The sequence below is a fragment of the Balearica regulorum genome, chromosome 4, assembly GCF_011004875.1.
Source record: "Balearica regulorum gibbericeps isolate bBalReg1 chromosome 4, bBalReg1.pri, whole genome shotgun sequence".
Lineage (NCBI taxonomy): Eukaryota > Metazoa > Chordata > Aves > Gruiformes > Gruidae > Balearica > Balearica regulorum.
The window spans coordinates 67,176,033-67,188,473 of NC_046187.1; the positions used below are offsets into that span (position 1 = coordinate 67,176,033).

Sequence of the window (12,441 nt, forward strand, 5' to 3'; positions counted from 1 at the left end):
TCCATCATTGTAAGAAGTGGCTGCAGAAGACCAGAAATTTCAAATAAGTGACCAATTCTGTAACAGACTATTGCCATGTGTCAGAATTCTTCACAGACCATAGCAAATTTCTCACAGATCACTGTGAGGCTGTAATATCAAATTTTATTGAAAATACAATATAAGTAACACGGTTGGGTTTTTTTGAGATATCTATAACTGACTCAAAGTCCACTCCTGACTGAGGCACCATAGCTTAGGAACCTCTGAATGACCCATTCAATGTGATGTGTTGATAGTCATCATTCTAACTTACAGTATCCCACTCTCCCTTTTCTTCTCACATCCTTTCTTCTTTATGCATTTGGCAATAACGAGCTTCGGAGCCAAACTCTGATCCTTGCTCAAATCTGACTCACACAGGAATGCAAGCAAACATTTTCAAACACAGATTTACAATAGTGAAGTTTGAAATCACTACTAGAACAGGAACTGGTACTTATCATGACATGATTTTTATTCATACTTTTGCTATGTATATTGCCATCAACAATATTTAGGTAATATTTTAACAACATGAATGACTGAATATATAGTGGGCAAATTATATTATCTACATTTTACAGGCATCTCAGAGGCCAAACAGGATGCCAAAGTAGTTTTGGATCACACTGTAAGACATTGGCAGGACCGCATTAGAGCTGGCAGGCTAGACGAGGACAAAACTCCATGACCCAGGGTAGGGTCTAAGTGCTGCCCAAAATAGCAGTCCTATTTTAGATGGGCAAACATTGTCTCCTGCTAAGATCAACTCGTTAAAAGGAGGCAGTGACATGCAGCACAGTGACAAAGAGCTGTGCCTGGCACCAGTGTCTGTATCTCTGCAAGGAGTCGTGCAAACTTATCTCCTGTCTTTGCACTATATGATGAGCCATGCAATCCTGCTTGACGATTTCTCAAGAAAGATGAAGTCTTCTTTCTGCCTAGGTCTCATCCTCATTAAAAATGCTATTACAACCTGCTTCAAATACTGATGTGGAAGGTGCCCTTTCACTTGCTTTTGCTTCTCAATGAATAAGTTAATAAGTTTCCTCAAGTAGTGCAAACTGCTTTACCCTTGCCCTTCACTTCTGTGTTGTTAGGTGAGAAAAGCTCAAGAGCATTCTGCCTTCTCATTTACTTTGATTATTTACTGTCCCACTCTTACCTTCACTGCTATAATTGCTTATGAGTTACACAAAATCAGTCACTTGCCTTTATTCATACTGAATAGCCCCATAGACTACAGTGAAGGCACGCTGAGTGCAGCATACTTCAGTTTATGACACCCATGAATCTCACCAGACTGAAGAACTTTAACAGGGGAAGTAATTCAGAGAGTAACTTCCACTGTCTCTGCAAAACAGGACATGGCTTCTACCTCACCCTTCCTCAGACTCTCTGTCTCTGAAGTTAACCCATTTCATGACAGTTCCCAATGTGTCAGTTTACTGTGTTGATTCCCAATAAATTGAATGACTCAAGGATGAGTACCAGAAATGTCAACAAATGTATGTGCATTCCCTTCTAAATGTAATTTTAAGAAAACGTGTACCTACAAAGAAATAACTATTTGTAAGTAGAGACCTTAGAACTGAGGTTATTCAGATTTCAGGATTAACAGAAATCCAACTGAAAGCCAAGATCCAAAGTCTATCCCCTAGTTCTGGCACAGTAATGAAGCTTGGGCAAACCTTATTACTATGCAAATAAAATTTAACAAAGAAAACCGAAACCAAAACAACACAAAACCCCACAAAAATGTACTGAGAACTATTCAGGAAAATCCATCAGAACCCAATCAAATCCTTGAACTCCAACTCAGTTCAGTCTTCCATTACAAGCCCACACACAACTCATCTTAAAATTAACCTGAGGCCAAAGAATTTTGTGTCCCAAAGACTTCATATTCCCAGTTTATGACAATTCTCTGTGCCTTCCCTTCTTCTTCTATTTTAAATGTGACCGGCGAAGTGTATATTTGAAGAGAGATGCACTTAAATTGAGAATGTAAACTACAGTCAGCCACAGACAACAAAACCAGTGAAAATTATTGCATGAAACTGTAGCTACTTTATAGCAGCCAAAAAAATCCTCTCCAGGTTCTAAACTTTTCTTAGATGAGCCTGTAAAATTTCTACCTACAAAACTTGTGATGTGAAAGCTATTAGATATGGAAGTAGCCAGATAACTATAATTCAGCACGGTCACGACAGAGAAAGAAGGCTCTTCCTGGTCTTCTGATACCGTAATCTACTATCTCAAATACCAAGCCAGAAGAAAAGCCCACACCAAAGTGACAGCAGCACCAGTTGTAGAAGCATAGCCTGCTAGAGCAATATTCAACAACAGGCACAACCCAACCATTCCTCTGCCCCTCCTACCTTGAACTGTGCCCTGATGCACAGTCTGCTCTTTTTTTCAGCTCTGCTGCACAGCCAACAAAAGGCATATTGCTTGTGCTATTAACAAGACTGAAAATAAGCACTGAGCCTGTGAAAAATGTATTCATTCTTGGGATAAGTACTTATTGGCACCCTAATGTGTTGGCTGCCTCCTCTATTTCATGAGCTCTGAGGAACTTTATTATCAGGGATTCACCTCATTCTCTCAGAACAAAAGAAATTCAGGTGTGTTGTATATACTCTTTAATGTATTATAGGCAAACTATGCTTGTCTTCTGGTTTTGCTGCCTGAGAGATTCTTCTCCAGAAACACAAGCAGTTGGAATTTTTTTCCCTATTACTCTTTTAATCTTTGCTCAGCTGCCACCATGGTATTTGGGACTGCTCAATACAGTTTTCAAAGCACTGCATCTGATATTTTTGAATCTATAAACTGGTGCTGTTTGTTTGAAGCAGCTCAGGCTGTTGGCAGGGCTTGTTGTCGGTTTAGATTGCAAACAAGTTCTGACTTCATTTCAGGTTCATTCAGAGTGAAACCTTGAAAAATCCAGTAAGAGCTACTAAACAACTTCAGGCATGTCCATATTCTTATCAGCCTTGGGCATCTTAAATACTTTCTGAGGAAGGGACAGATATGAACTTGTCCCCATTGTCCTTCTCCTTACATGTATTGCTTTCTTCCAGCAACATTACAAATAGCCACCATGGTTTCAAATGATTTTTCCCAATGAAACCCTATTTCCCAGTCCTAAGTTTTCTGATATATACATTTACTGGGAAAGAACGAAGATTAAAATGTGTACGTTCTACACTGGCTCAACTCAGTGTGGTATGCGGACTAGATAATTTCAGTAATGGCTTGGCAGCTATATATCCTTCCAGCATCATCACTGCAACCTCTGTATAATGGCTGTAGTCCAGCTCTTCTTCACTCCAAGGATCTTCTAAGCTAAAGAGGGGCAGAAGCTTGGGAAAAACTACAGTTTTCTACCTGCTTTCTTACTGTCTCCTCTTTCTCCATCATTGGTGCATCATCATCCCAGAGTGAAACAGTAACACTGCACATCTTTCTTCTTTTTTTTCCACTATTTTAAAGGCTCTATGCACATCGTACAGTGGAAAAGCTCCCAGATCACGGAGCACTACAAGCTATGCTTGATGACTCCTGGTGCCACAATAAAGACTGAAGACAGAGTTTCATCAATATCTCATCATTTAGATGATACTCCTCAGAGTTTTATTTTGCAAATAAGAGGTTCACACAGCTCTACTTGCCAAGGCAAGTATAAACAAGGTCCTCTTATTAAAGTACTTATATGTCCTCCATCACCACAGATAACAACTGTATGAGTAAAATAAACAATACCAGGGAACGTTCTTGAAATGAAAATGCCATTTTCCATGCCATTTGGATCATCTCTAGCATGGTTTTGACCGGGGCCAACTAGCAATCTCTCAAGTAATTCTCAGCAAAGGTAGGTTATTAACACAACCCAAGGACCTTTTCCAACAGGCAGTTTGCCACTCTGTTTAAGAGGAAAAGAGTTTAACCTTATGATCATGGGCAGACCATATCACTTGGCATCAAGGCTAAAAATATTCCCTGGCATTGTTTAATCTTCTAGTAAAAATGAAGTAACAGTCTGCAAGTATCTCTCAATACTTAATCTACTGAGCTTCAGCTTAAGGTGGGAAGAAGGGAATAAATTGCACTTGGCAAAGGCACAAGGAGAAAAATGCTTACTTTCTCAATAGCATTTAGGTATGCAATTCTCACAACTTCAAAGATCGAGGTAGGTCTTTTATTCACCAAGGACACTTTTTTAACTTTATTCACGAAGGACAACCATGGGCAGAAAGGGCTTTGAACGCACTGTAGGTTAGAATCCAAGTAAATGGAAAAAATTTTCTTTTTTGTGGACAAAGTCTGCAGCTAGGATTAATGCCAAAACCGACCCTCTAGTTCTGCCACCACTAAGCCACAGTAAACGTGACGCTTAAGCAACTTCAGATGACTCATTCCATGCTAAGACAGATACCTAAAGTACATAAAGTTTCCCTTTAGTACAGGTATTCTCTACTAATTAGGAAGACAGCCTTGATGACTGTTTTGGTGTATTTACCTTAATTTTAGAAGATTAAAATTATGTGAGATGAATCTCACTTTTAATCCGTCTGTGAGACTAAAACCATATCTGAATAAAGAGTGTACAGGGGGCAACATGTCTTAGGAAGGTTAGATTTAGACCTTTGGCTAAATATTTCACAAGAAGAACTTGAAGCAAGAACTTGGAGAATTCACAACATAAGATACAATCATTTTACTAAGACTTTTGCACAATTTCTAACCTTCTTCCCTCCTAATGGTAAATTTTAGCAGCAATTTTTTTCATTATCATAGACTCAGTGACCTCCAGAGAAATCACATTCATTTTATAAAATTCTTATCAGTTCCTTTTATTTCTCACAACCAAAGGTAAATGTGTAACTGTAGTTAAAGGTTAAAAAGCCAGAAGGATTTATCACTGAAATGACACAGATAAAATCTGCTAAGGAACATCTGCTCTAAGAAATTTATTATTGCAATACTTCCTAAGCACTCTCTTGATTATCTTGCAAAGGTCTGAATACTAACAAATCTGCTGAATATCAATTTACAGTGGATGTATACTTACTTTTTAACACATCAGAAAAGCATAAATGCATGAAAATTTTAGGCACAGTCTATCATGGGACAACCTTGATTATAAAAGATCAGCACCAGTGCCACATGCTTTGTCATATTCTCCATCCCAGATCTATATTTCCTGTTCTCAATCTTGAAGTAAACAGTGCAGGCAAATTGTTTGTTCAGATACATCTTGGATTCCCAAACAAATGAGAATGAATGTCTTGTTTTCTCGTGGTGAAAACCGTCATTCTTTGCAGTGAAGGGATATAAACAAATATACATCAAATTATATAACATGTCACAGAGCAGACAGTCACAAGATGAATTTGTCTTTTTTAAAGGCATAGCCTGAACATAGATGTTGCAAAAATGAAAACAATACTGCTGTTATAATGTACAGCATGACTCCTTTGACCTGGAGATAAAGGAAGACAAAGCAACAAAGGCATGTCACTCTGAAGGATATAAAACCAGAGAAATCTGAGTGCCCTGTTTTTGTGTACAAGTTTTCTCGAAAGACAAAAATATTTCCTTCAGATTCCCTTCTCTTTATCAATATTGCTTTATTCCCAGAAAGTAGTTCTGTAGGTCACTTACAGAGAAATCACTGATTGTTATTGGAAAAACAAATCAACAATATATTTATTCAGCTAATGCACTTCCCTAGGTCACATTATACAGGAAAGCTTTTAAAAATCATTTGTTTGACTGATCATATTATGATCTGAACTGTTAGCTACTTGGAGTAGGAGGCCTTGTTTTAATGCAAGGGCTTTAAAGGCACAGTTCAGATGTGTCCACATGTGGAAGGAAGGAACCACTCTGCTACAAAGCAGCTGTATGTATGGCAGATGGAGGGTGTCTCAGGAAAATAAAAACTCTGAGCATCAGCTCCCAGAAACTCTGCTGCAAACTCTGCTCGTGACCCTGCTGCAGGAAGGGACAATCTCAGTCAGCTAACAGAGCTCCTACTGGCTTTCTGGGTTGGTGTGCCAGAAAGCTGAGATTTTTCTTGGGCATTTGGGTGAACTTAAAAGAACTACCATGTTATGGGAGAGTGAAAGGGGAGTTTCATGGTCTACAGTCTGTTCAAGCACAATTTACCACACGAAATATAGCCACAGTAAACTTATTCACCTTTATTACTTGCAGGTCTCAAAACCAGATTTAAATAAAGACAGAAAAGTTACTTCCATATGTGCACATGCATGCACACATTACATATGCAAATATGACATTACTCTACTAGCAATCTGTTAATCACTCTTAAAAAGGTACAGAAATGGAGGTATATTCATCCTCACCGAGAGAAACAGGCTTTCTCTGGTCAGGAGATGGAGATACCATTCAACTGGATCCACTTCCTTTTTAATTTTCTTATTCCCTTTTTTCTCCTCTTTTCTCTTCTTCTTGTCTTTTTTTTCATTTCCCTTTTTCTTCCCCCTTTACTCTCTGCTTTTCCTCTCCTTTTTCTTTCTCCAGCCATGGCAGTCTAAAAGATAATCCTGCATCTTTTACTTCTTAGGTATGCATGGATACATACATACAGCCATACCAACACAGCCAAAGCAAAGCTAAGCAGCACCAATTCCTGCTACTTCTGTGCTTGCTATGTGAGACAAGGAAAGCTGAAAAAATTGTCATAGATACCATAGTTACGAATGCTGGAATATCATCCTCCCTTAGTGCTTCTGGGGACATTTCTGCAGGTTCTTCTCAGTCACATTGTTGTTTCCTTATTTCATTCAGTTAATTTGCTAGTATTCATGAAATACTCTCCATCCTCCATTGCCTCCACCTCTTCTCCAGAAAAAAAATAATTTCTTAGTAGAATGTACATTAGCGGTGGTTACATTTATGCACAGACTTTCTTCTGTCTTTTTTCTGGCCTTCTGGACAGCCCGTTCAGCCCCCTCTTTACTTGCACAACACTTGAAATCAGCAGTTCGATCACTAGGTCTCTGCTTCTCGTCAAGCAGCTGGTTTTTGGAGGATCATCCTGTAAAGCAACCCACAAGACCTACAGAGGCTACTGTATTTCCAATTACTAGATTTTCATCCAAAACTGGAGGCTCATCCATCTTAGGACATGGTCCCATGGCTGCTGGGAGATGGCTTCTGTGTGCAAAACTACTGCTTTTCCTCTGGCGTTACACCCCGCAACGCTGCACTGCCTGCATCTCACCGGCAGATGAGATCAGGCTTAGCACATGCAAAACCCATACGTCACCTGGTCTGTAACCGGAGTGAATCCCTCCATCCAGGATCACCGCAAGGTGCTTGCTGCTCCCTGGGTGGCTCTAGTGCAATTAGATCAAAGTGAGCAAAAGAGCTCTCACCCAAGGCTGAAATGGAAAGACCTAGACACAGAAAGGAGAGAAGGCAGGCAGTGTCCCAGGGAAGAGAGGAGCATCCTGATCTCTCCTGTCTTTCCCCATGACCACCTGCAGAGTAACCCCTGGTCCTGCAGAGGCCTGGCTACACAGTCCCATGAGAGAGCAGGGCAGGAAGCTGCCAGTTCTTCTGCAAGTGCTTACATTCCTAGGGCAGGATGGGCTTCAGCCAAGGAACAGTTGCCACACAGCAAGACTGGCCTAGAGCAACAGGCCCCAGTATGGCCTCTCCAGCCCCCTGGCCTTTCCTTGCAGGGGGCAAGTTGGTAGCCAGAGACAGGAGCCACAGGATCTTTTCCACTTGCACCAGGGACACGATTTGCACTTGGCTTGATTGTCAGGCTTTGCAGGGCTAAGTCCTGCCCCGACAGAAGGCATTCAAGAAGAGAAGAGGGAGGAGGAGTTTTGTTTCTGCCCAAGGGCTCGTAGCTCTTCTTTTCAAGGCAAGGCAGAGTCAGACCACCTGGCCCAGAAAGCTCTGTCCCTCTCTACTTCAGTCAGGGACATCCAGCTACAGTCCCCGTTTTCATGTCCATGACGGTTTTGGGGGGTGTCTGCCCGCCTTGTCAAGAGAGCCCCCGGGAGCTGGCTCGTGCCGGGCACGTTTGTCCTTGATGTGATGCCCAGGACGTGCTGAGCCGGGCGGTGGGGACCAAGGCCGGGGCTTGCCGGCTGAGTGGTGCTGCTCTGGTGACTGTGACGGCATAGAGGACAGGTCACAATGGGAGCTGTCCCAAGGGACATCACCAGGCAGCCCCGCTGCTGTTTGGCTCGGGCGACCGTGAGTGCAGCATGCGGGGGGAAGGCTGGGCTGGAAGGGGGACGGGGAGGGTGGCCGGGGAGGTTTCTAACCCAGAGCGAGAGCCGAGCCCCTCAGGGCAGGGCACGGTACCGCCCTTGCAGCTGGGGGAAGAGGTATTCAGGGCTCCCAGTGGTGCCAGGGGCCCAGAGAGGCTTTGGGGATGTGCTGGTGGCCCGGGGCTCCACGGGACGCTGTTGTGGGACAGGGAAGGGGCAGCCTCGGCAGATTCTGCTCGGGTGTCGCTCGCCCCTTCATGGGGTACAGCCCAGATGGGGGCTGGCCATCAGGGCGGCTTGGGCAGGACGGGCCCCATGCCGTCTCCAGCCAGGGCCTGCGGCCTGTCGAGCCTGTCGACGGCAGTGCCCAGATGCTTTCCTGGGACAGCCCGTGGCTCTCACCTGTGCAGTGCTCACAAACCCTGCCCTTGCTCCCTCAGCCCGTCTCCTACCCAGCCCTGCTCAGCCCCCTTTTCTCCCACTCCCTCCAGGCCATGGCTAAGGCAATTGCCCTCCTTCTGGCTCTGCTGGCCGTCCAGCACGGGCTGAAGCACGACCACCAGACAGATGTGGCCGTGACCGAGCGGATGCAGCAGCGGGAGGAGTTTCTCCAGCAGATGACTCGGCTGCTGCAGGAGGTCGAGGAGAGCAGAAGCGCCGAGGGAGCCACGCTCCTTTCCGTGTTGCAGCGGTGGCCGTTGTGGACCGTTGCAGGAGCCCTGGTCCTGCTCGCTGAGATCTGCTGGCTGGCCAGGGAAATGAAGCTTGCCTCTGGCAGCTGCAGTCAGCAGGACAGCTCCAGCAGCGAGGAGGAGGCGGACGACGACGAGGATGAGGGAGACCGCCATGGCCTCAGGTCTTTGGCTGCGTCCACTCTGTTGCCGATGCAGGGCCTGCCCGACACGTGCAAGGTGCTGAAGGAGCTGGTGGGTGACCTCCTTGGTGTCTGCCGCGTGCTCTCCAAGAAGACCTTCATGCCGCAGATGCACCCGGCCATCGGGATGGACAGCCCCTATGAAACCTGGAGCGTCCATGGGAACAGCATCGCCTACCGCCTGCTCGTGTTCCTGCGGCCACCCCCCGGGCACTCTTTCCACCTGGAGCTGGACACCACGGGGCAGCTGCCAGCAAGGCACTCCAGCGTCCACGTGCTGCTGGAGTGCATGTGCTCGAGGGAGCGGCTGCTGGGGGATGTTTTGTGCTTTCTGCACCACCCCGACGACCAGCTGCCGAGGGATCAGAGCTCGTGCCTCCTACGCACCCTCTGCACATGCTCCTACTTGGACGTGGAGAAAATCGCCTGCTGGGTCCAACTGCTGGTGAGATCAGCCTGGCTGCTTTTGCCTCAGTCGCACCACTGCCAGCTGATGGTGCTGCCTTCCTCCCAGTCCTGCAAGTTCCAGCTGAGAACCACCTCCAGGATGAACATCTGCGCTGAGATGATTTTTGCGGTGCAGCAAGGCAGCTCAGGCGCCTACCTGAGCCTTGAGTAGGCAGAGGCCAGCTTTACCAGCAGCGCAGCATGGCCGGAGAGCTGCGCCCTTTTCAAGACGCCGCTCTGCAGACGCAGGGCGACGCGCACCCAGCAGGACAATTGCCACCTCAGACGTCCGCAGCTCGGCACCCATACCTCGTGGCCACACCCACGCCTGGCACCCTGAGGACCTACTTCCCTCTCACACTGGTGGGGCCCAGGTGACAATTTTGGACACTGGGACAGACCATCCGCTCATCCCAGAGACTGCCTGGGGGGGTCGCTGCTGCAGACCGGATCAAAGTAGGCACGGAGGTGACACCGCTCAGTTGGAGCTCAGCATGAGTGGACCTCCGCCGGTCCAGCTGCAGATGCCATTGCAACTGAGGCTCCTGTTGCCACCTGTAGCAGGGTGGGACCACCCACCCTGCTGGAAAGAGCTGATCCCCTCTGGGACCTTTATCCAAATCAAAGATAATAAAGTAGCTTCTTTTAAGCAACCCTCTGTCTCTGAGCGGCTGTGCAACACTTTGTTGGGGAATGCGGGCAGGGAGCAGGTTGGTACCTGCTCAGATGCAGAAGCAGCGGGGCGGCATTTTGAGGTAAGTAAGTAGTACCAAAAGAGAATGCTTCCCCTGACCCCCTTTCCCTTTCTTTTCCACTTTTCTGCTCTGCTTCCATTTTAAGGGGAAGACGCCTCGGTGCACGTATGCTGGATGGGGGGGAACGAGGGCAAGGGAGCCAGACCTTTCTCACTGGTGACCACTGACAGGACAAGAACCAGTGGGCACCGAGGAAAAAACCCATGAAATTCCATCTGAACAGAAGAAAGCACGTCCGGACTCTGAGGAGGGTGCTCAGACTTGGTGGCATGTGCCCCACGATCACAGTGCTGGGATGGACCGCTACCGGCTGTTCAGGAGGGATAGGCATGCCAGGCAAGGTGGAGGTTTTGTGCTACATGCAAGGGAGAGCTTTGATTGTACAGCTCTTACAATTAGTGATGATGTGGTTGAGAGCCTGTGGGTGAGGATTAGGGGGCTGGAAAACAAAGGAGATGTTGTAGTGGGTGTCTGCTACCAACTGCCCAGAATGTAAGCACTGATGAGTTACTCCATAGGCAACTAGGAGAAATTTCTGGATCAGTAGCCCTTGTCCTTACGGGAGATTTCGCCTTCCCAGTCATCCACTGGGAACACCACGCTGCTGGGACGAGCAGGTGTTGGAAACTCTTGAAGTTCGTAGGAGATCACTTCTCGTCACAATTCTCAGCGAGCCAGCTAGGAAAGATGCCCTGCTAGACTTGCTATTCGTGAACAGAGGAGGATTCATGGGAGATGCGATGGTAGGTGGCTGTGTTGGCCACAATAATCACAAAATGGTTGTTTCAAATTTTCAGTGTAATGAGAAAAAAGGACAGCAGAATTGCTACCCTGCACTTCAGGAGAGCAAGCTTTAAGCTGTTCAGGGAGCTATTTAGCACAGTACCCTTGGGACGCTGCTTTTGAGGGCTTAGGAGTCCACGGGTGCTGGTCAGTTTTTAAGAGCCACCTTTTAGAAGCACAGGAGCAGGCAATCCCGTTGCGTTGGAAGTCAGGCAAGTGGGGCAGAAGATCGTGGGATGAGCAGGTTCACAGTGCGCTGGGTGAAGAACTGGCTGAAGGGCAGAGCTCAAAGGGTTTTAGTGACTGGGGTTACATCTGGCTTGCAAACCATCACCAGCGGTGTTCCTCAGGGTTCGATTCTAGGGCCAGTTCTGGTCAATACATCTGTCAGTGATCTGGATGCAGGAGTTGAATGCACCATTAGCAACTTTGCTGACGATACCAAGCTGGGAGGTGCTGTTGACCCTCTTGAGGGACAAGACGCCTTGCAGAGGGATCTAGATAGATTGGAGCATTGGGCAACGATGAATGGGATGAAATTTACCAAGTCCAAATGCCAGATTCTGCACCTAGGACAGAGTAATGCCAGGCACAAATATAAGCTCGGAGAGGAGTGTCTGGAGAGCAGCCCTGCAGAAAAGGATCTAGGGGTGCTGGGCGAGAGCAGGCTCAATAGGAGTCAGCGGTGTGCCCTGGCAGCCGAGAGGGCAACCCCCGTCCTGGGGTGCATCAAACACAGTGTAAACAGCTGGTCAGCAGAGGGGATTGTCAGCGTTGGTGCGGCCTCACCTTAGAGTACCGCGTGCAGTTCTGGACCCTGCGGTTTCAGAAGGATATTCAGGTACTTGGACGCGTCCAGAGCAGGGCAACAAAGCTGGTGAAAGGGCTAGAAGGAATGTCCTATGAGGCGTGGCTGAGGCCTCCGGGCTTGTCTGCTTTGGAGAAAAGGAGGCTGAGGGGCGACCTCATGGCTCTCTGCAGCTTCCTGAGGAGGGAAGTGGGGAGGGAGGTTCTGACCTCTTCTCCCTGGGATCCAGTGACAGGGCGTGTGGGAATGGTTCAAAGCTGCGCCAGGGCAGGTGCAGACTGGACTTTAGGAAGCACTTCTTTACCGAGAAGGTGCTCAAACACTGGACCAGGCTTCCTAGAGAGGGGGTCGATGCCCCAAAGCCTGTCAGCGTTATAAGAGGCACTCAGACAATGCCCTTAACAACATGCTTTAACTTTTGCTCTGCCCTGCAGTGGCCAGGCAGTTGGGCTAGATGATCGCTGTCGGTCTCTTCCGACTGAAAATATT

At 46.8% G+C, this 12,441-nt stretch overlaps 1 protein-coding gene across 1 annotated transcript; it reads left to right on the forward strand.

Moving 5' to 3' along the window:
- The first annotated feature begins 8,542 nt into the window (after positions 1-8,542).
- Positions 8,543-9,778, forward strand: LOC142601508 (uncharacterized). The gene has a single exon (XM_075750687.1). The coding sequence runs from the start codon at positions 8,543-8,545 to the stop codon at positions 9,776-9,778; it is 1,236 nt and encodes a 411-aa protein (XP_075606802.1).
- Positions 9,779-12,441: the final 2,663 nt, after the last annotated feature.

What these genes read in the sequence shown, in the direction of transcription:
- LOC142601508 (XM_075750687.1), top strand. Translation starts at nt 8,543, where the DNA reads ATGGGGTACAGCCCAGATGGGGGCTGGCCATCAGGGCGGCTTGGGCAG.